The 24,419-nt window shown below is 40.4% G+C and overlaps 1 protein-coding gene across 6 annotated transcripts in view; it reads left to right on the top strand.

The window, feature by feature from the left end:
- nphp4 (nephronophthisis 4) overlaps positions 1–24,419 on the top strand; it is a 298,208-nt gene that overhangs the window by 267,543 nt on the left and 6,246 nt on the right. For 2 of the 6 annotated variants that reach the window (XM_062999062.1, XM_062999063.1), the window contains exons 24-29: positions 5,746–5,905; positions 6,078–6,142; positions 8,590–8,675; positions 11,959–12,130; positions 17,519–17,698; positions 21,713–21,856. In XM_062999062.1, the coding sequence (XP_062855132.1) occupies positions 5,746–5,905; positions 6,078–6,142; positions 8,590–8,675; positions 11,959–12,130; positions 17,519–17,698; positions 21,713–21,856 (807 nt within the window). Of the gene's footprint in view, positions 1–5,745; positions 5,906–6,077; positions 6,143–8,589; positions 8,676–8,993; positions 9,058–11,958; positions 12,131–12,248; positions 12,316–17,518; positions 17,699–19,262; positions 19,597–21,712; positions 21,857–24,419 lie in introns of those variants that run through there. The other 4 variants (XR_010013356.1, XM_062999065.1, XM_062999066.1 and 1 more) reach the window with 4 other exon arrangements.

Genomic DNA, 24,419 nt, shown 5'->3' on the forward strand with positions numbered 1-24,419 from the left:
GCTCTCTCTCACACACACACACACACAAAAGCATAATCACAGTTTTATAAGACGCTTGGGTTGCACAGTGGTCTAATACAGTGGCCCACCACTGTTGAGATCTGGGTTTGAATCTCAGAGCTGCTATCAGCCGGACAGGTTATGTCTGTGAGGGGTGACCGAAAATGTAAAGGAAAAAATATATATGGGGTTTGGTATTTTTTTTAAATTAATTAATTAATTTACTTTTTATTATATTAATTACATTATAATATAGTTATATTAATAATTATTTAATTATTTTAATTAAAAAAATAATAAAGTGGCGCTACGGGATAAGCTGCTAGCACACCAACGCCGAGATTCTGAACTCCTCGGTTCGAAACTCGACGTTGACACCAGTCGGCTGGGCGCCATCTAGTGGGCACGATTGGCAGTGCCTGCAGCAGACCCTGATTGGCCACCGTGTCTGCTAGGGGGCAGGATGACCGGACTGTGTGGGTGGGGTCTTCAAACGCTGTGCAAGTACCCTGGTTAGCAGATAGAGGCGCCTGTGCAGAATGCTTAGGAGAAAAGAAGGGGTCCGCTATGACTGTGCATGTGTCGGAGGAGGTGCGAGCAGATACCCACCTCGAATGCAATCCGGGATCCCCCGGCAGTGGAAGACAGATTGACTATTCTAAAATCGCATAAATAAATAGGAAAAAAGAAATAAAAAAAAAACTAATTATTTAATTAAATTATATATATATATATACAGTATATATACTGTATATATATACTGTATATATATATATATTTCAAAAAAACTATTGGATGCACTTGTTTGCTCATAACCATAAGAAGGAGGTGACACTGAATGAAGTGTTAAATGAAAAAAATAATATATAATAATGCAAAAATATTTGATCGGCTTGAACCAAGCACGCTTTTACAGCCTGGATACAAAAGCTTTTACAGAACTCACCAAGACGATGTCCTTTCATCAATAATAATTCATTTTGCTGAGACAACATGGGCACAGTTTCAGTTTTAATGCTTCAGAGAGCCTTTACGTCCAAACACTTCAGCTTAAAACGAATCGTCACCCAGACAAAGAACGAAACATAAATGAGTAGTGAAAGACTTCACAGTTATTAGGGTAGTAATAACAGAATCAATGCTGTCTGCGCATTATGTGGCCAAAAGTATGTGGATACCACTCCTAATTATTGAGTTAAAAAGTTATGAAGTAATAAAAAATATATAAATATATATAATTTGGGGAAGTACATTTCCTTTTCCAGCATGACGGGTCATGAGTTCTTAACCATGGTTCAATGAGGTTGGTGTAACGACTCAATAAATCTAACAACTTGTAGCAACCCTTTCCAAAACATTAAAAGCTGCAAAGTCAGTGCAACTCCATATTAATGCCCACACTTTTGGAATGGGATGTCAGGTGTTAGAACAGCAAGAGATCTTAAAGAAATCTTGGCATTCAGATCCTCTACTCCAGTGTCATTTGCTGCTATGAGTCTGAGAGAAAGAACCCTGTAAAACCTGAGTGCACACAGAGGAAGCTTCCAGTTTATCGTATGAAGGAGGGAGTTTAAATAGATGGAGGTAACAGGTGTACATGAGAATGTGAGCCTATGTCCAAGCTTAGTGTAATTTTAATGAGCAGAAAGAGAATTATGTACACGTAGAGCACATAACCAGGTTAATGGTTAGGGGTGTTGGGGTTGTTTAACATTCAGAGGGGGAATGGAACCTGTTGAAACAGGTTGTGTGATTAACTGTTACTGAAATGTGCACCACTGTTGTAACCCAGAGATCAGAGGAGTTTATGGACATCTTGATATTTTACCTAACATCAGGTGTCCACATATTGTGTATCTGTCTTTTCTTGTGCCATCATCTTATGTCTCCAGCATGGTGAAGCAACCTAAAACTTCACTTTACTGCACAGACTCTCAGAGAAACTAAATCTTCCAAGATCTGTAGATAAACTTTGCTTCTTTGATTCTTTCAACAGTTGAAAAGCTCTGTACACACATTTCAACATTTTACCACAGAGCATACACAAATTAATGAATACATTTGCATACATTTACATGTTCCATATTTGCACATTGCCCATGTGGTACTTAAATGTTAATAATTCAGGGTATCATTAATAAAAGTGTCTTGTTTAATGTGCTCATAAAATAAATGTGTTCACTGATTAGTCTCCAGAGGAAAAAATTATATAGTTAGACATATGTTAGTGGGTTAGACATGGCATCTAATTGAAATCTTCCACATATTCAGTCAGTACTGTAACTGGTTTCTTGTTGGTGGCCAGCCAGGAAGAGTCATGTTTGCTCAATGAATGACTTAAATATGTTAAAAAACAATCATTACAATCACTGAGCATTACTGCATACAGAGAGTCACAATAGCACTATTCACCATCTGTGAATCATCTATTCTAATTCTATTCTAATAATCTATTAGTCAATTTTCATCTCTTGCCAATGAAAATCACCCACTGCACTTTACTGAAACAGAGAAGTGTGTTCAGTGGCAGACTACTGTCACAGAGCTATTTTATGGACAGAATCAGAAAATTCTGTGCCCAAGAGCCATTTAAAGGCAGTTTAACTCTTTGCAGGGGGGGCAGGGAGTAACTGAAGACTAAACGTATCAGAATTGTGGCACAGAATTGTGTGTATATACACCAACCGGGCATAACATTATGACCACTGACAGGTGAGGTGAATAACGCTGATTATCTCTTCATCACAGCACCTGTTAGTGGGTGGGATATATTAGGCAGCTTGTGAACATTTTATCCTCAAAGCTGATGTGTTAGAAGCAGGAAAAATGGACAAGCGTGAGGATTTGAGAGAGTTTGACAAGGGCCAAACTGTGCAGTCTAGACGACTGGGTCAGAGCATCTCCAAAACTGCAGCTCCTGTTCTGCAGTGGTCAGTATCTATCAAAAGTGGTCCAAAGAAGGAACAGTGGTAAACCGACGACAGGGTCATGGGCAGCCAAGGCTCACTGAGGCACGTGGGTATAATGTGTGTGTGTGTATGTGGGTGTGCACATTTGTTTGCACAGACAGACACATATGCGCCTCTTTGCACATTCACTCACACATTTATCTTTGCACTGTAGACCAATTTATACTTTACACCAAATTACATCTCCATATACACCCACAGGCCCGGTTGTTGTAGTGTGTTGTTATTATGCAGGTACTTGTTTGTATACTGCGAATCTCTATAATGTGTACTATTACTTTTGATGTATGTAACAAGCTAGTGAGGCCTTAATTCCCTTTGACATTAATAAAGTATCTATTTATCCATCCATCCATCCATCCATCCATCTGTTTATTCACCTATCCATCCATCCATCCATCCATCTGTTTATTCACCTATCCATCCATCCATCCATCTGTGTATTCATCCATCCATTCATCTATCTGTTTATTCGTCCATCCATCCATCCATCCTCGAGCTGCAGTAAAAAAAAAAGGGGGGGGGGGGAAGAAAGCGGTATGTCAAGGCTGCCACAACATACATGTTCCTTGATTAATATTTGAGTTTAACAGTGGTAATATGAGTCGCCTGGCTTTTTAACATGAATAAATATAGAACAAGTTGCACTGTGCACCGAGTCTACTGTATTAGCAACTTGTGTGCTGGTGTGTAAGGGGCAGAAAGAGTGATGTCTCAGTCCTCAAGTGACCACAGTTGACTTACAGCAGTGCGTGTATGGGGAAAAAACTGTGGTTTTGCCTCCAGGCTTGACCTGCCATATGAAGCCTTGTGAGACTTAGCCTTTCCGACATTGCTGACTTGTGCAGGCAGTCACACTCGCACTTCACTTCATACTCCCATACCAGTCTGGGGTCAGTCATGGTCAAGTGCTGCTGCACACAACTGACACCTCATCCAGTAATGTGCACACATGTCAATGCTACTGTGAAACTGACAACACACAGCACTCACATTCCTCCCATGTGAGATATGCCACTACAGGTTCAGCCACAGATTTCTGTGCAGTGGTTGGACGTATTAAATATTAGTCTGAAATCCTTCTTTTTTTTTTTTTTTTTTTTTTTTTTTTTTTTTCTTTTTTTTTTACTGAACTGCCAAACCTTTGTGTCTCCCACAGTATCAGGCTGTAGAAGGTGTTGGCTTGTCTTTATAAATATAAACCATATTGTCTAGACTCATATATTTTTATTTATTCTTATCATTCATTCTGTTTTTTAGTACATAGTAGGGAAAGGAAAGCAAGGAAACACACTTGCACTGACTTAATTCTATCAGAGCAAATTTAATCCAGTTAATGCACTTCATTCATAAGTACCTGGAGGAAAACCACATACCTCCTCACAAACACTGACCAGGGGGGAGGATTACACCAAGGTCCCCAAGACCGATGCTGCTGTGTGGCGCCCACTCTGCCAGCCGTGTAATTGTGCCATTTCTAGATTTGTAAGTCAGTCAGGACCTGGGTTCTGATTATTTGAGTCAGAACTGTCGGCCAAACTGACATAACTGTATTTTTATGTTGTTTTTTTATGGTACCAACATGATGTACAATAAATGACCTAGGTCAGTTGTTTTCAACCAGGGGTCTGGGGCCCACTGGGGGGCCTTTTGTTTGAGAAGAGTAAAAAATAATCACTTGATGGGACTGAATGTTATAAAAATCTAATTCAAACTACCTATAGCCTACGTTGGGATGAATATTTGACTTGCTCATCTTAAAATTGCAAAGGGCAACGGAGGGCAACTACAGATGATTCTGATTCATTTGTAGAAGTAGATCCCAATGAAGCAAACCCAGGTGAGGAAGCTCCCACCACAAGTTCATCAGAAGTAAACCCACTTCATCAATCAAAATGAGAAAATACCAGATTTTACCTCAATCATGGAGTCATTGGAATTTCTATGACAATGAAGACACTACCTTTTGTCATCCTCACTAAAAGCATCATGACATTTTTTAAAGAATATAAGCATCTTAATATGTGGCTTGGGTGGTGCAGTGGTTTATTATGCTAGCCCACTACCGCTTAGATTTAAACCCGGTGCTATCGCCCAGCCAATCTCCTTCTTCATTAGTATGCAAAATAAAGTGCAAAATAAACTGCAAATAAAAACCTTTAAATTTATAGTAACTTGATTAACATTATAGTTAATTACATTGGCTACTACTTACTTTTAATATTCAGTCTAATAGCAATCTTAATTGCATTAAAAGCCAAAAAGATAAAAATTACTAATCATATATTTTCTCTTAATTTTTCCTGCCTTGCAGCCAGTGTTTCCCTGTAGAACTGATCCCACCACAGCCCTGACCAGAATAAAGCAGTTGAAATTAAATTAAAATATTATTACTTAACTGTTAGCAGTCTAGTCTCAGCCTTATCATCTTTGGAGGTCAAAAATAGTTGTTACAAAGCCGTAGTTCAGCTCTGTACTGGCCTGTATTTATATTTGACATTTTACAGTGTCATAACATTCAAAAGCGAGGGCATTGTCATGATCAGTTTAAAATTGACCAGTCTAAATCTAGCTCCGGTTCATTACCCGTGAAGTTTTTACAACTGCACTGCAGTAACTCTGACAGTGACTGTCTGGGTCAATGGACCGTTTGTTAACAAGCAGGGAACAGTAGAGGAGTTTTGAGGCCGCTCGTGTGATGGATGATGGCTCAGTTTTAACACAAGACCCTCCTGAGAAGAGTTTGTGACCTGTAATGCTTATACACATTCTACAGGTGTTTTTCCGAGCGGAGGACGGTCAGCCTTTGGCCATCTGCCAAGTAAGAGTGGAGCCGACTCCGCACGTTGTGGACCAGACCTTCCGCTTCTACCAGCCTGAACTCTCCTTCCTGAAGAAAGCCATCCGGCTGCCTCCTGCTGAACACAGTGCACCAGGTGTTGATCATTATCAGCCACACAGCTCTTTCCACACACACACACACACACACACACAGTTTCTGTCTTACTTTCTGTCTTTGTAAATGTGTGTGTGTGCCTAATAGACACAGTACTGTTGGCTATTACCGAACTAAAGATCCTATTTGTCCACTGTCTCACACACTTACAGATGGTGATGCCAGCCTCCATGTGCGCTGCAGCGACCCCAGTGTGATCTGCCATGCCCCTGCTATGGTAAGCTAATCATCCTCCATGCACCATTGTCCTACCCTGTTCTGAATTTACACTCTGATAGTGCACGTGATCTAGGATTAAACAGCATTTTTCTGACCATACAAACGTTTTCCGGGCAGCACGGTGGCTAAGTGGGTAGCACTGTCGCCTCACAGCAAAAAGGTCCTGGGTTCGATCCCCAGGTGGGGTAGTCCAGGTCCTTTCTGTGTGGAGTTTGCATGTTCTCCCTGTGTCTGCGTGGGTTTCTTCCAGTGCTCTGGTTTTCTCCCACAGTCCAAAGTCATGCAAGTGAGGTGAATTGGAGATACTAAATTGTTCAAGACTGTGTTCAATATAACCTTGTGAACTGATGAATCTTGTGTAATGAGTAACTACTGTTCCTGTCATGAAACCAAGTGTAAAACATGATGTTAAAATCCTAATAAACAAACAAACAAACATTTTCCCTTGCTCAGATGTCCAGTTCTGAAGCCTGAGTACCCATTGTGATGGTGCACAGGTCATTATCATAAGCATTGGCACTTGAATTGGCCTTTGACTATGCTGCCCGATACACAGAAGGGGTTGATGCACTGTGTGTTGAAACACATTCACAGTTTCTCTGAGTCTCAGTAGCCCTTCTGTTGGTCTATACTAGAGAGGATTGCCTTGTTCTTCTTTGGCATTAGTGAGTCTAGACCAACCAAAACATAGTTTAAGGTTTGTCCCTACTTGGAAAAATGTGGGCAGGTATTAATCGTGGCTGCTCATGTGTAACCCTTGCTTTGTGTAACTACCATATTTGTGTAACTACCATTAGCCAATACATAATATACACCTGACCAAGACATTAGGCTGGTCATAATAGTTTAGCTTATCAGTTAAATATATATAACAATATATTTTATTGTTGAATGTGCTCAGATACTCTAAAACCCAGAGTTTTTATTGTTATTTTATTTCATTTCATTATTTTTTTTTTATGCATTATCACTTGAAAGTAATGTGGTGTATTTAGATTACAACTCTCTGTTTTTATGAGCTTTTACTTGTTTACACCCTCTATTATCTTATGTGTACCCTTTAGGGCTGAAAGTCTTACAAATATACTGTTAAATTTGTATTATTATTAATATTATTATTATTAAAGTGGCGCCACCTGTTGAATAGCCTTGGATAGTGTTGTGTGCTAGACCTTCACGTCTCAAATTACTCAAATTATTCTAGGGCAACTGAAGTACTTCTACTTCTAAAACAGTTCATTTTAGATTTTTTTAACTTATATTTTAAGCACAGTGATCTGTTACATTTACCCACCACCAGTAAGATGTGCTGTCAGCTGGCCACCTACACAGACAAGATTGGTTATGTCAAAAAAAGGAAAGGAGGTGGCCAAAGATCTGCAATGGATTGGCCCTCTGCCCAGGGTGTTCCTGTCATGTGCCCTGTATTTCCCAGTAGACTGTGGCCCACTGCCACATTGACCAGGATAAATCCTTTTATGAAAAAGAAATGAAAATAAAATAAGGTTAAGCTGGGTTTTTTTTTTTTGTTCATGCATTTTCTCCCCTTTTTCTCCCTTTTAGCGTTTCCAATTGCCCGATTGCGTCATGCTTCCTCTCCACCAATGCCGATCCCTGCTCTGATTGAGGAGAACGAAGCTAACCCACGCCCTCTCCGACACATGGGCAGCATGCTGTATGCATCTTATCACCTACACTTTGACGAGTGCAGTGCAGCTCAGCGTTGTGTATGGAGAGACACACCCTGAGAGCACTCTTTTCTCGTCTCTGTGCAGGCGCCATCAATCAGCCAGCAGAGGTCGTAATAGCATAGTCATGGGAGAGAGACCCCATCTGGCTTAGTCCCGCCCATATCTGAACAACAGGCCAATCGTTGTTCATGTGGCCGCTCAGCCTTAGACGGCAGGCAGAGCTAAGATTTGATACGATGTATTCGAGATCCCAGCTCTGGTTCCAGCGTGTGTTTTTACCACTGCGCCACCTGAGCGGCACACATGTTTTATTTTTGGGTGTTTGTCAGCAGTTGAAAAATATTCAAGGGTAGAGTCAAACTTTGTTTATATGAAACATTAAGCCCAAAAACACACTTAACTGTTTTCATCTAACACTTTAATATTTAATAGTTTTAAAAAGAATTATTTGGAGTGTTTGATTTTATATATTTAAGGAAGAATTAAGTCATATTGTAACTGGTTATGTTCATTAACTGTGCTTTCCTGGGTATATTACACCACTGTGTCTATTATACTGGTCAATTAAAGGCTAATCACTTAGCATAATACCTGTTTATAATACTGCGACTAAGACGTGAAGCTTCTTTAACCAAGCAGCAGAATTTCAGTACGCCTGTCTCATTGAAAATGGCTTTCCTTTTTTTTCTAGAGTGTTCCTAAATGACAGGTTAATCAATATACTGAAAACACTTTATTTTTTAATAACCCACAGAATCCAGGAGAGCCCCAGGATGTCTATCTGAAAGCGCCTGGTGCCCCCAGTCCACAGATCAAGAAATTCTTCATCATGGTGTTCACGTATGTATCATTCTCTGTGACCGTGTGAGTGGGTGTGAATGTCTGCATAATGCGGTTCCTTTCTTGATTAGTCCCTGCTTGGGTGATTAATGTCATTTGCTTAATCAGGATTTCTCATTTACACTCTGATTGCATCAAGTTGCAATATTCATTTCTTTATCAGCGGCATTTCTCAGACAGGCAAATGAAATAATCAGGAGGATTTTAGCTCACACCCACATCATGCTCTTTATTTTTTAAATGTAGAGAATTTGCTTCTAGTGTTTAATGCTTAATGTGCTTAATGTGTGTTTAACTTATATCCTTAATATTTTTAAGGTATGCTATACAACAATGTGCAGAAAAATAGAGAGCACCCCCTAGAAATCTGCACTGCAATGCCTATTTGTGTATACTTGATACAGTGATACATGATACAGTCACTGATATATTAAATGTTGGACTGGTCATATTTACTTATAGTACGTGTGTTGAATGCAGCAGATATGGGCGGCTATAAAGACCTAAGTGACTTTGATCATGGGCTAAATGAATATGGCCAGACAACTGGGTTAGAGTATTAGAGTATTTGCAAAAGAGCAAATGGTGCTCACGGGCATCTGTGGTGAGTACCCACCAACAGTGGTTTAAGGTTCGGCAAGCCACAAACTCCAGAGAAGGTACCTGACTCTATAATGTAGGACCACTAGAAAAAAAAATATATTGTGGCTCAGTTGCTGATTATTTTAATACTGATGAGGTGAACATGTTACAGTACACACTGCATCAGACCCTTGTGTGTAAGGGGCTGCATAGTCACGGGCCGGTCAGAGTGCCCATAGTAACTTCTGTCCTACTTTGAAAGCACCTACAATGGGCACACATGCATCTGTGTTCATGGTTTATCTGTGAAGAAGATGGAACTAAGGTGAACTGTTGAAGGACCTGCTGGTTATGGTTTGTTACCAGATACCACAGGACTCCTTCCTATGTCTTCCAGAGTTCATGTCTCGGCAGGTCAGAGCAGTTTTGACAGCATATCAAGCAAGTGGTCTTAACGTTTTAACTCATTAGTGTATAGACAACTCACTCGGGAGGCTCAGTGATAAATCACGCCAGCCCTCTACCACTGGAATAAAGTGTTTGATTCCCCAGTGGTGCTATTATCTGGTTGGGCGTCTTACATACAGACATGTCTGCCAAGACAAGTTGACAACTTCTTGAACGCTAATGACTTTGCAGGCAGACACAAAAAAGGCTTCCCACATTCATCTCTTAATAGCATTAAAGGAGTGATTTGCACCAGGGAAGTGACAGATATAGATGAAATTGAATTGACATCAGAACTGGGATCCCAAGACGTAACGAATGTTAAATAGATAAAGATCAAAAACAAAATTAGCTACAAGGAAACCATGTGTATTCTAACTTTTATTAGATCTTGACTACTACCTAAAATAATGATAGGATATAAAAGAGTAGATGTTGATCTCTGCATTCTCAACTCAAAAATGTGCTTTAAGTGTCGGAAGTTTGGACATGTGTCAGCTGCATACAAAAGCAATGTGATCTGTGATTAAGGGCCAGTGATAGCTCAGTGGTTAAGGTACTGGACTAGTAAACAGAAGGTTGCCGGTTTAAGCCCCGCCACCACCAAGTTGCCACTGTTGGGTCCCTGAGCAAGGCCCTTAACCCTCAATTACTCATTGTGTTCCGCTCATTGTGTAAGTCGCTTTGGATAAAAGCGTCTGCTAAATGCTGAAAATGTAAAATGAAAATGTAAAATGTGGTAACTGCGAGGAAGAAGGAAACAACTTATCCTGCTGGAAGCCAGTAAATTGCATAAATTGTGGAGGATTACATAACTCCTGAAAACCGCCTGAACCCAGACACAACTGCCAGACAAACAGACCTAACTTGGTTGGATAAGGACAAACTACAGCCGACTATTTGCCCAAAAAACAAGCCCAGGAACACCAGAGCCCACCTATGGTAATCCAAAACCAGACAGAAAACAAGTCTAATAACAGAACAAGATCAATCCAGCAGTAAGACTTAAAAGAAAACCTGTATGCTTCAAGCAAACCAGAACCCATAAGAGACATAGAGATAAAAGACACAGTCTCCCCATGCAATCATAGCTCTTTGCCCAAAAGCAGAAGTAAGTCTCGAGGACTTATTAACCGAATGCATCATTAACCGAATGGAAAGAAGCCACATTATCCAGAGGAACTCAAGTTATAAAAGCTAACCTGGCTGAACTGCAACTCGTAGCATCATTCTGCCTCCATGAAACCCATTTTATACCGAATCATTGCACTAAAGGACTTGTGTCTAAGGACTGGGGGAACGGCCAACTTCATAAGATAGAAAATCCTACACAGAAAACTTTAATAGTCACAAACCTGCAAGTAACAGCAATACACCCAATGACCTATGTTCTTCCACATTTAGTATTTGCTATAATGCATCCCACCTTCTGGATCATTAATACAACCATATCTATATGAACTAGACATAAACATGGATACCATTATTCAAACACACCTTCTCACACACGAGAATCTCAACCCACCTGATCAACAGTAAATCCCATATACACAGATGGTTTAAAGTTGGATAAACAAACATCAGCAGCAATAGTGGCTGATCAAAAGCAGAAAGGGATAAGCCTTCAAAAACAGAGCTCAGTCCTGACAGCAGAAGCTCTAGAAAAGAATGCTAGAATCAGCACAACAACCAAAAGTGCTGATGTACACAGACTACAAATCCTGCCTTCAGGCATTTGAGACTCCTACAAAAAGTCTGCTATCTCAATAAACATTACGACATCATAACATGCTGGATATTAGGACACCGTGGGCTCCTGGGCAGCAAGAGAGCAGACCAGGCAATGAAAAAACACAAGTATACCTAGGGCAAAGTACCAGGTTAGACCCATAATGAACAAATGGTAAACCAAGCAAACTAGGTGCCATACTGGACATACTGTACTGGGCTGACTTTCGAATAAGAAACCTTTGGTCATTTTTTGTCCTTGTGTTTAGCAACAAACGTCAATCAAGCTTTAATGTGCTGGTTTGCGGGTCACAATTCTACGACTTCTAACAATTCTGCCTGCTATTTTCAGGTTTGTTTTGCAGAAGCTCTTATTTCCAGGAATCCTATTTAAATGAATTTCACAGATGTCATGTCACGAACAAAAGCCTGCTGTGACCTTGAGCACCGAGACCTGTTATTCTCACATTGTGCAGGGTCTTCCCAATGATCAAGTAACTGTATGTTATGTTTGTTTGTCTGGCAGTGACCCATGGCTAGTCTCCCCGGCTCAGACGTGGCAGGTCTTCGTTCATTACCTGCAAAGGATTGATATTAGCTGTGCGTGCGGTACGCTCAGCTGGCACTCCCTGGTACTGCATGGCACGCAGGCCATACGCAAGGTCAAGAGCTACACCTCCCACCCTCTGGAACTGCAGGTACACATGACAAGGTCATACAGCAAAAGCCTTTAGGCTATATAGCCTGTCATTTAGGCTCATTTTCAGTTAGATTAAACAACAAATAATACAGTTTATTCAGCTTCAGTTGTTTTAGCACACAGAGAAGAGATCAATAACTTGATGGGAGTGACGGGTACAAGGAGACAGGAGAAGCATACAAGTTAATTTAATAAATAATATTTATTTTTAAAGAGCAGTACATCAGCCAAAATCATTATTGGGATTGTTCTGTGGGATTTATTTTGGGATTGGAAATGGGGTTACAATGCACACTAAATGCATGTACTCTATAAATATACACTCTAAAAATACTGAGCTAAGAACAATATTAAACAGAGCACATGCTGGGTTAAAAGTGAGCTTCTGTTTACGCAATGCTTTTATGTGAATAATAATAATAGTGGTAGTAGTTGTAGTGATAACCACACTTATGAGATTGTGATATTTATAACAATGTATTACTGCATGTAAAATGTATATAAAAATGAAACACTTTAGAAAGTGTAAAAGAAATAGACAAAGTTGGTTTCTTTAATTAAAACATGCCATTTAAGCTTAATTGATCTCATTACCATCGGCTAAAAATATCAGTGGGCTGCAATAAAGTAAAAAAAAAATCTTACCAAAAATGTAACTTTGATTGACAACACATTAAACTGCTCTAAATTTACATAGTATTCATTCCTCTGCTCAATAAATCAACCTTATAAACTGAATAGCTGGAGATTCTAGTCTCTCTAGTCTCTTTTGACAGCAGATAGAAACATTAGAAAGAAATAATAGTATGTTGGTAAAAGTGCGGTTTTCGCCCATGCATTAAACACTTCTTTAAGGTAAATTAATATATTTGATGTAGAAAGATAAGTAGTAGTAGTTTGGATTAATAACTCAACTTAAGACATTGGTTAGCCAATGGGCACTGAGGCAGCGAGCCACAATTTCCATTCATGCTTAATATGGAACCTTATTTATTTATTTTTTAATCCATTTACCCCCAGTTTTTCTCCCAAACTAGTCATATCCAATTACCCAATTGTATCTCAACTCTACTGATGCAGACCGCCACTCCTACCCAAGGAGAGCCGTAACTAACACATTTCTCTGACAAGTGTGCAGTAGCCGACTACTTCTTTTTCCACTTGCATGAGGCAAGTTCATATGGAGATCCGTATTGCACATGGAGAGTCACCCACCAGTTTTCATTATCTACTGAATTGTGCAGGCACCATTGACCAGTCAGTAAAGGCCGTCATGACTAATCCTTGCGGCCCTCTCTTACTCTGACATGCCATTTATTGTCTGGTTAGGCAGTAATGGGGAATCCCTACAGCCCTCCCTTTCTCAGATAAGCCAATCATTGTTCATGTAGGCACCCGGCCGGCCAATAGCAGAGCTGATATTCGCAGTTCGCAAGCTCTGATGGGCTAGCTTGTTTTACCGCTGCGCCACGTGAGCGCCCTGGAACCTGGTTGTTTTTTTTTATCTCCTTGGTACTTATATTTATGATTCAAATTTAAAACCATTGGGAATTAATGGTTGGTGCTATTTTATAATAATTATACATATAAGTGGAATCTCAGTGGTCAGGGTGCTGCACTAGTGGTCAGAAGGTCACTGGATCAAGCATCACCACCACCAAGTTGCCACTGTTAGGCCCCTGTGCAAGGCTCTTAACGCTTAATTGCTCCCATTGTATTCTGTCACAATTTTAAGTCACTTTGAATAAAAGCATCCACTAAAAGCCATTAATTAAATTATATTTTTTATTTTATAAAAAATATTTATTAATTAAATATTTTTAACATCTATTTTTATGAGCGTTTATAGGACTAAAATAACCTAGAAACAATAGCCTACAATATCCTACTGCGGCAATCTCCCCATTGTCCATCACCTACCACCTGCTGTTTCTCTTGTGCTGTTACAAATTTAAATGTATCTGTTGTGAGGAAATGTAAACAAATGTAAAATTTCAACAATATTTCCCCAAGTGGTTTGGTTTATAAAATAACATAAAAACTGGGTTATAACATGAATCTAAATGTTGGGTAATGGAGTAGCAGAGGAAGAGAAAAGAGAACTAAAAAACTGCCTCAGCCCAGTGCTTAGGTAGAAAAAAAATAACCCAGCATATTTAAAAGTGTAGAGGATGTTTAATTTATAGAACATTATAATCTGTGTGACAGATTATTCATTTATTCATTCATTCACCAGTCATTTTCAGTAAGAGCTGGTATTTTGGGTCACTGTCTGGTTGCATTATTTACCTTCTGTTAAGTAAGTTGACTTACTGCCAATATAAATGTTCATTGTACGCTATATGGCCAAATGACATCCCTTCTAATTGATGAGTTCAGGTGTTTTAGACACACCCTTTACTAACTCATGTACAAAATTGCTTATATAAAATAAATTCAGCCTTGTAAAAGTTTGAAATAAGCTCCTGGCCTGATATGGTTATGCCACTGTGCACTAAGCAAGGTCTATAAAGGCATGGTTTGACGAGTTCTTGTATAAATTGGAACATTGGATTGCAAGCCAGGCTCTTTAATCCAGCCCTCACAAATGTCCCAAATTCTTTTGATTTTGATTGAATTGGCACAGACACACTCCAAAATCATGCTGAAATCTTTCCAGAAAGATGTTAGCTGTTTAAGCAACAAAGAGGTTAAAAGCAAATCCATATTCATCATGGTTTTAGAATGAGATCTGCAACAAGGTCAGGTGTTCACATACTTTTATTTACCATAAAGTTGACCTTGCAAAGTAAACCTAACACTTGTCTTATGTGAATATTCAGCATGCAAATCAGTCCTGGTTTGTGTACATACAGTCAGATCGAGGATTTCTGCTGTCCTGCTGACCAGCCATCTGAGCACAGATGGGCTTGCAGGCTCTGAACTTTGCATACACTGCAACTTCTTCTTTGTTCCCCACCAATGCAATCAATATCTGTAACATGTTGCTTAACATGGTTGATTTCGATGTGGTATTTTAGTGTCTTAACATCGTCTTCAATCTAAAAGAGAAAACATGATTGAAAAACATTTTGTATTTCTTTGGATGTCTGATCAGCACATGAACTGCCACTAACCTGAGATTACCACCAATTTATCCTGGTCAGCACCATGGTGGTCCCTGTTTTTCTGGAATCACTGGGTACCATGCTGTAAAACAGCTTGGACAAGGTGCAAATCCATCTCTCATTTCATCTCATAAACTTCTCAATTACTGTGGTTCCATCTTCGGCTGCATACCGACATACAATATGTAGACAAAGTATTGGGACACTCCATACGTGTTTTATCCACAACGGTTGCTAACAGGTGTGATAAATCAATTATATAAACTAAATAATATGCTTCCAATCCTCACCAGGTGAAGTGGATGGAAATAAGATCAATAATCTGACATAAAAGATGGCATATACAAAACAGACGTCTAAGTGCCATTGAAGTTTATAATTACTAGTTTATTTTCTGAATTATTTGACTATATTACCATATTATTCCTCGCTGCTTAATGAACGTAAGTACAAATCCCACATATTTTGTGGTAATATATGGTAAGTGGACAGCAGGGCACGTGGAAGTCTTCTAGCTTGTTAAAAGGAGCATCTAAGTGCACTCTTATTAAAATACTTTCATTTCTTATGTTAATGTATACTAATATATGAACTTGTTACCATGAGACTTATGAACTGTGCATGCTGTTTTTTTTGCTGTAATTTAAGAGCATGCAAACAAATGTACTTATAAACTGACCCACCATAACATTAAAACCACCTTCCTGTGTCTACACTCACTGTTCATTTTATCAGCTCCACTTACCATATATGAGCACTTTGTAGTTCTACAATTACTGACTGTAGTCAATCTATTTCTCTACATACCTTTTTTCACCCTGTTCTTCAATGGTCAGAACCCCCACAGGACCACCACAGAGTAGGTATTATTTAGGTGGTGGATCATTCTCAGCACTGCAGTGACACTGACATGGTGGTGGTGTGTTAGTGTGTGTTGTGCTGGTATGAGTGGATCAGACACAGCAGCGCTGCTGGAGTTTTTAAATACCGTGTCCAGTCACTGTCCACTTTATTAGACACTCCTACCTAGTTAGTCCACCTTGTAGATGGGGCAGTGATAGCTTAGTGGTTAAGGTACTGGACTAGTAAACAGAAGGTTGCCGGTTCAAGCCCTGCCACGACCAAGTTGCCACTGTTGGGTCCCTAAGCAAGGCCCTTAACCCTCAATTGCTCATTGTGTAAGTCGCTTTGAATAAAAGCGTCTGCTAAATGCTGAAAATGTAGATGTAAGGTCAGAGACGATCACTCATCTATTGCTGCTGTTTGAGTTGGTCATCTTCTAGACCTTTATCAGTGGTCACAGGACGCTGCCACGGGGCGCTGTTGGCTAGATATATTTTTGGTTGGTGGACTATTCTCAGTCCAGCAGTGACTCCATCAGCATTGCTGTTTCTTATCCACTCATACCAGCAAAACACACACTAACACACCACCACCATGTCAGTGTCACTACAGTGCTGAGAATGATCCACCACCCAAATAATATCTACTCTGTAGTGGTCGTGGGAGAGTCCTGACCATTAAAGAACAGCATGAAAGGGGGCTAACAAAGCATGCAGAGAAACAGATGGACTACAGTCAGTAATTGTAGAACTACAAAGTGCTTCTATATGGTAAGTGGAGCTGATAAAATGGACAGTGAGTGTAGAAATAGGGAGGTGGTTTTAATGTTACGGCTGATCAGTGTAAGCTGCAACAATATTCATGCATCTTAAAAAATCTTAAAAAATGTCTTCATTTTCTGCACATTTTCAAAACAGAATGAATGCAAATAGGTTCCACATAATCCCACTATTATAGTACCCACCACTCACACTAGTTGGGAATGTCTATTCTTTTAAAGGTTGACAGGATAGAGACGAACAACGTTGCACAGGCCACAACTTAAAACAATTATTAGTACAGTGACTCAACAGAAGTCGCCTGCATACATGTTCATATGCATTTAATAAACACATTATACACATTAAAATACACATTAAAATGTATAATAAATAAGTATATTGTTTTAACCTACAATAATAAAATTAAATAGCTTTTGTATGCTTCTTTTCCTCAGTCAATTAAATGTAAATAATTAAAATAGATTTTAAGTGACATGATAATACCACCTAAGAGCTAGTAAGAAATAGCTGCACTACTAAAAAAAAAACACTGCTTTGTGAAGACCTGTGTGTATCAGTTAATTAGCTATTGTTTAAATCATATTCGAAAGTGAACTGTTGTTGTAATTTTGTTTGTTGACGTCTACAAGCACAGTTGTTGTGTGTCCTGGCCAGGTGGACCCAGCAGAAGTGTTTGCACTGCCAGCTCAGGGTGTGCAGGACATCAGATTGGGAGTAAAGACCATGTACTCAGGAAGCAGCTTCCGCTTCCTCAACGTAGTAGATGTGGACACGAGACAACTAGTGGCCTCATGGCTGCTGTGTATCACCTGCAGACAGCCTGTTATATCACGGGTAAGGGTTTAGCATCGGTAACTGTGTGGTAAAGTTAAGAAATTAGCTATACAGCCTCGGGAGATCAGTGGGGGATTGAATGTGTCTGGATACAAGGCGTAAAATATTGAAATCAACATCATAATAGTCGAGGCTCCAGGGTCGAATCACACCGGTGCTGTTGTAAAATAGATAGAAAAGAAGTTTTTATCCATCAGCCTGAATCTGAAACCTCTTATTCACAAAATGATTTAGACCCTTTATTCAGTACTTTGGCATTATAAATCTCCTTTGGCAGCAACTAAAGCTCAAGTCTTTTTAAATACATCTTTACAAAGACGTGTAGAGACTTTCCCTGTAGCCTCTCCAATGTTGTTGTAGCTTTAAAGATGAACTATCACTTCTGTTTAAGTTTGCTTGCTCTTGGGAGGAGGATTTTTATAAGGATAGTACTTTGCTGTAGTATATTGACTGCATTCATTTATCCCTCCATTCTTACAAGTCTTTCTGTCCCTGCCACTGAGTAGCACCCCATTAGCTTTATGCTACCACCACCATTCTTTACTGTAGGGGATTGTATTACCCAGATGATGGGTTCGATCCCCGGGTGGGGCGGTCCGGGTCCTTTCTGTGCGGAGTTTGCATGTTCTCCCTGTGTCTGCGTGGGTTTCCTCCGGGTGCTCCGGGTTCCTCCCACAGTCCAAAGACATGCCACCAGGCTAATTGGAGACACTGAATTTGTCCCATAGTTACCTAGCCGCTGGGATGCACAGACCAGTGCATTGTAGTGCCGGCCCCAAGCCCGGATAAATAGGGAGGGTTGTGTCAGGAAGGGCATCCGGCGTAAAAACTGTGCCAAATCCCGCCGGCAACCCCTAACGGGAAGAAGCCCGAAATGCCGATTCCTTAACCGAAAAAACGGGACAAAGGCTGAGGAACAAGAAGATTGTATTACCCAGGTGATGTTCAGTTCTTGTTTTTAAACAAACATAGTGTTTGATGCTCTACACAAAGAGTTCAGTTTTTGTTTCATCAGACCAGAGAATCTTCCATCCCTTCTTCTGAAACCAAGCTTTGGACTTTGAGGTATGCTTAAGATCATTGTCCTGTTGGAAGATCCAATGATGCCAAAGATTCAGCTTTCTTAGAGAAAGTCATGAAGTTTACTTCTAGAATTTCCTTAAACTTGATTAAATTCTTCTTGCCCTTCACACACTGCAGGTTTACAGTGCCTGAGAAAGCAAAGCGACCCCCAGAGCATCGGTGAGCCCCTGCCATGCTTTACTCTAGACAGGGTGTACTTTTCAGTAAGTGCTTAATTTCTCCCCCTCCAGACATACTGCTGATCCATAGGCATTTTGTTTCATCGCTCCACAGAACAGAATCCCAAAATTTCTGTGGCTTTTTTATATAGTTTTGATCATACAAGGGCGATTGTTTTTTTTATATTTTTTTTTTTACTTTCCCTGGACATCATCATCATTATCATTATGTTTTCTTTCCTTTTGTGTTCATATGTGCAAATAAATAAAAAAATTATTAATTAATTAATTAAAAAAAAATTGTTCTTGTGCTTTTGGCTCAGTGCAGGTATACTTCTTGGAGTTCAAGCATGGAGACCTTCAGCGTTTAGTATGTGCTTTACTGTGCAAACTGAAACCCCAGTGCCTGCTGCCACCAAATCTAGCTGCATGGTCTTTAGCAGTCACTTGAATGTTTTTGACCACCTGCCTTTAAGAAATCAGTGAGTGAAAGCAGCCAGTGATAGCTTCCTCTTTCTGCCACATCCAATTAGAGTAGCCAGTGTTTCTTTAATTTTAAATTCACAAACTGTGCTAACTTTATCTCTAGGAACATTTAGTGTCTGCTATCTTTTTGTATTATTTTCCATAATTTTGTGAAGAAACGTAATATGCAATGTGGGTTAAATTGATTTTAATTGCAACTGTACAAACATAAGCAAATAATAAGTTTTAATAAGCACATTTTCAATAAGCTCTATATAATAAAAAAATAAATGCAGCCTAGAAAAGAACCTTGTGGAATGCCACATGTCGTTTTTATGCTTTGATAAATGTACAATAATGCAAACAAATTGGTAATGTTTTGTCAAGTAATACTTGAGGCAAGATCTTGTCTAAACCAATCATATTGGTTTTCTAAAGGAGTTTTTGGGATGCTACCCTTTTGGAAATTAAGTTCTTTAACTGTAGCCTTTGGTGTCACACAGGAGTTTCTCAGCCTTTTACAGATGGCCCAAAGCGTAGAATAAAAGTGCAGATTGTACCCTTGTGAGTCACAGTCTAAGAATTGGCCACTGGCCACTTATTTAGAACCCATATACTGTAATAATCAATCAAAAGCATAAAAGTAAAAGTCATGGAGAGAGCAGAAAAAGGGGCCTAGAATATAACCGTGTGGGATATCACATTATACCCTTTACAGTCCTTAAACCTATGAAATTAGTAATAGTCTGCCAGTCTAAACCTGGAAAAAGCTTTGTCTCCTGCAACTAATAAAATACACAATATGGTCCAGAGTTTGTGGACACCTAACCATAAGCTTGTTGGACATTCCATTCCAAAACCATGTGCATTATTATGTAGTTGTCACTCTTTACATTTACATTTCAGCATTTAGCAGACGCTCTCATCCAGAGCGACTTACAGAAGTTCTTCCATCTTTGCAGCTATACCGGAGCCTGCACTCCTCTGGAAAGGCTTTCCACAAGACTCTTGGGTGTTTTTTGGAATTTGTGTCCATTCAGTTAAAGAAGCATTTGTGCAGTCAGGCATTGATGATGGACAAAAAAGACTTTTATTGAGGTGACATTTATTGTTCCAATTCATGCCAAAGCTGTTTAATGGGCCTGAGGTCAGGGTTCTTTGCGTGCAACTGGAGTTCCTGCAAACCAACCCATGTTTTTATGGACCTGATAGGTGTGAATTTGGGCACAGTCATGCTGGATGATGGAGTGGCTGGATTTTCCAAAATGTGTCCTATTAGGGTTTCTTTCCTTTAATAAGAAGTATTGAGGTGGGTGGTAAAGTGTACAGCAAAAACGATGGGCTACAGTCAGTTGTGGCTCGTTGGGGAGCACTGTCACCCCACAGCAAAAATGTCCTGGGTTCGATTCCTAGGTAAAGTGCTGGCTGGGTCCTTTCTGTGTGGAGTGTGCATGCTCCCCTGGCCAAAAAGCAGATACAACTCACTACAGATATTCAAACCTTTTCCACAGTCATGCTGTAAATTAGAGGCATCTCATTTACTCTAGATACCCGATTTTATGCACCTGTTATACACCTAAATTATGTCTAATGGCAATAGGGAATTGGGGCTAGTTGTGGCCAGGTGAGCCCACAGGTGTTGAGCTTTAAGCTCTGCCGACGTAAGCTTTCAGCTTAGCTGCAAATGCTTGGGTTCAGTGACAGATAATGTTCTGTTTTACCAGGATTAATGGCACCATTTGCATTAATGGGAAACGGTGACAAAGTGTAGGTAACATGGAACTTAAAAGGCTGTTTTTAATGTGGTCGGCCCGTCTGCCTGCGTGTGGCAGAGCAGCACCGAGAATTACAGAGCGAAAGCTGCTTTCTGATCGAGCAGAGCAAAATGGCGCCTGGGGTATTTTTAGATGTTAAACTCTGCTTTAATCATGCTGGCCCTTTTTCCCCTTAGCGCTCTTTGCTATGTGCTCATACTTTTATCTCCTGTCCCTTGTTTTTTCTTTTCTGCTCTTTGTTCTTAGATCTGCCTTGAACGCTCAATCCGTCTAGCCCTGTCCCTTGCTGTTCACCACCATCCCTTTATCCTTTGCTTTCTCAGCTCTGGTTCTCTGTCTTCACCTCTCATCATGCTACCCAATCCCCCCCCCCCCCCCCTTCCTGTAGTTAAATAAGCATTTCTCCAGTTCCCTAAGCTATGCTTGATATATTAGGAAATGCCTGTGGCACTGCTGCTGCTGATTCTTTGAAAGATAATATGCGTTAACAGTATCTTTGTGGACGCTCAGTTTGTGTCGCTTTGCATCGGCAGGCGTTTGAGATCCGAGTACCTGTTGGAGGAGGGAGAGGCAACAGCAAGAAGATCAGCTTCACCAATCCCTACCCTTCCAGAAGACGATTCAAACTGTTCTCGGACCATCCTGACCTTTTGCAGTTCAAAGAGGAACACTTTCAGGTCAGTGGTCGCACTGTGTTTGTGGACTGTGCTGTGGAGATATTTACTAACATCTAAAACTTCATCCTGAAAGACAGGGGTGTACAAACTTTTGGCTGATATGTATAATGGCAAGATTGACTAATGTTTTATCAAATATTAATTATGTACTATTACACTAGCCCACCATCGGGGTAAGAATCTCAGCAGTTGGTATCAGCCATTTGGGTGTACACAAACATGATTGGCCGAGGTGGATAGCCGAATTCCTGCAATGGAATTGCATGTTGTTTGGGGTGTGGTGGTGCTTTGTGGCTGCTGTTTCCGGGGCAACCAGACCCACCTCCAAATTTAAATGAAGCGAAGAAAAATTATGTTTATCAAGTACACTTATTGTGACACTCATTCGTTAGCCATTTTATATACTATATAGATACAGTAGGTATCCATTATGTGTGTATGGATGGATGGATGGATGGATGGATGTAGACATATAATAGACTTCATTAAACACTGGGGTCTGAGTGAAGGGTCAGCCACTGTATTGCACCCCTGGAGCTGAGAGGGTTAAGGGCCTTGCTCAAGGACCCCAACAGTGGCTGCTTGACACACCCAAGCTTGGAACACAAAGCTCTACCCTACCTACTTGGCTACCACTGTCCCATAATGCACTTGTAGTTAATTCTTCATGCCAGTTATTCATGAAACAGGACCCTCTTACAGTGTATCACAAAAGTGAGTACACCCCTCACATTTCTGCAGATATTTAAGTATATCTTTTCATGGGACAACACTGACAAAATGACACTTTGACACAATGAAAAGTAGTCTGTGTGCAGCTTATATAACAGTGTAAATTTATTCTTCCCTCAAAATAACTCAATATACAGCCATTAATGTCTAAACCACCGGCAACAAAAGTGAGTACACCCCTTAGTGAAAGTTCCTGAAGTGTCAATATTTTGTGTGGCCACCATTATTTCCCAGAACTGCCTTAACTCTCCTGGGCATGGAGTTTACCAGAGCTTCACAGGTTGCCACTGGAATGCTTTTCCACTCCTCCATGACGACATCACGGAGCCAGCGGATATTCGAGACTTTGCGTTCCTCTACCTTCCGCTTGAGGATGCCCCAAAGATGTTCTATTGGGTTTAGGTCTGGAAACATGCTTGGCCAGTCCATCACCTTTACCCTCAGCCTCTTCAATAAAGCAGTGGTCGTCTTAGAGGTGTGTTTGGGGTCATTATCATGCTGGAACACTGCCCTGCGAACCAGTTTCCGGAGGGAGGGGATCATGCTCTGCTTCAGTATTTCACAGTACATATTGGAGTTCATGTGTCCCTCAATGAAATGTAACTCCCCAACACCTGCTGCACTCATGCAGCTCCAGACCATGGCATTCCCACCACCATGCTTGACTGTAGGCATGACACACTTATCTTTGTACTCCTCACCTGATTGCCGCCACACATGCTTGAGACCATCTGAACCAAACAAATTAATCTTGGTCTCATCAGACCATAGGACATGGTTCCAGTAATCCATGTCCTTTGTTGACATGTCTTCAGCAAACTGTTTGCGGGCTTTCTTGTGTAGAGACTTCAGAAGAGGCTTCCTTCTGGGGTGACAGCCATGCAGACCAATTTGATGTAGTGTGCGGCGTATGGTCTGAGCACTGACAGGCTGACCCCCCACCTTTTCAATCTCTGCAGCAATGCTGACAGCACTCCTGCGCCTATCTTTCAAAGACAGCAGCTGGATGTGACGCTGAGCACGTGCACTCAGCTTCTTTGGACGACCAACACGAGGTCTGTTCTGAGTGGACCCTGCTCTTTTAAAACGCTGGATGATCTTGGCCACTGTGCTGCAGCTCAGTTTCAGGGTGTTGGCAATCTTCTTGTAGCCTTGGCCATCTTCATGTAGCGCAACAATTCGTCTTTTAAGATCCTCAGAGAGTTCTTTGCCATGAGGTGCCATGTTGGAACTTTCAGTGACCAGTATCAGAGAGTGTGAGAGCTGTACTACTAAATTGAACACACCTGCTCCCTATGCACACCTGAGACCTAGTAACACTAACAAATCACATGACATTTTGGAGGGAAAATTACAAGCAGTGCTCAATTTGGACATTTAGGGGTGTAGTCTCTTAGGGGTGTACTCACTTTTGTTGCCGATGGTTTAGACATTAATGGCTGTATTTTGAGTTATTTTGAGGGAAGAATAAATTTACAATGTTATATAAGCTGCACACAGACTACTTTTCATTGTGTCAAAGTGTCATTTTGTCAGTGTTGTCCCATGAAAAGATATACTTAAATATCTGCAGAAATGTGAGGGGTGTACTCATTTTTGTGATACACTGTATATGCTCCTCACTAGTTTGTGTGGTGGACCATTCTCAGCACTACAGTTACAATGACTTGATGACAAACAGTAGTAGTCACTGCCATGGCGACCATCATTGCAGTGTTAAGAATGATCTACTACCCACATACTTGTTATTCAGGGTCTTATTAGGATTTCTTTTAGTTAATGGAATAGATGGGGGAGGGCAAACTGTACAGTTACATATGGGGTACAATCA

Source organism: Trichomycterus rosablanca, chromosome 7 (assembly GCF_030014385.1).
Source record: "Trichomycterus rosablanca isolate fTriRos1 chromosome 7, fTriRos1.hap1, whole genome shotgun sequence".
Lineage (NCBI taxonomy): Eukaryota > Metazoa > Chordata > Actinopteri > Siluriformes > Trichomycteridae > Trichomycterus > Trichomycterus rosablanca.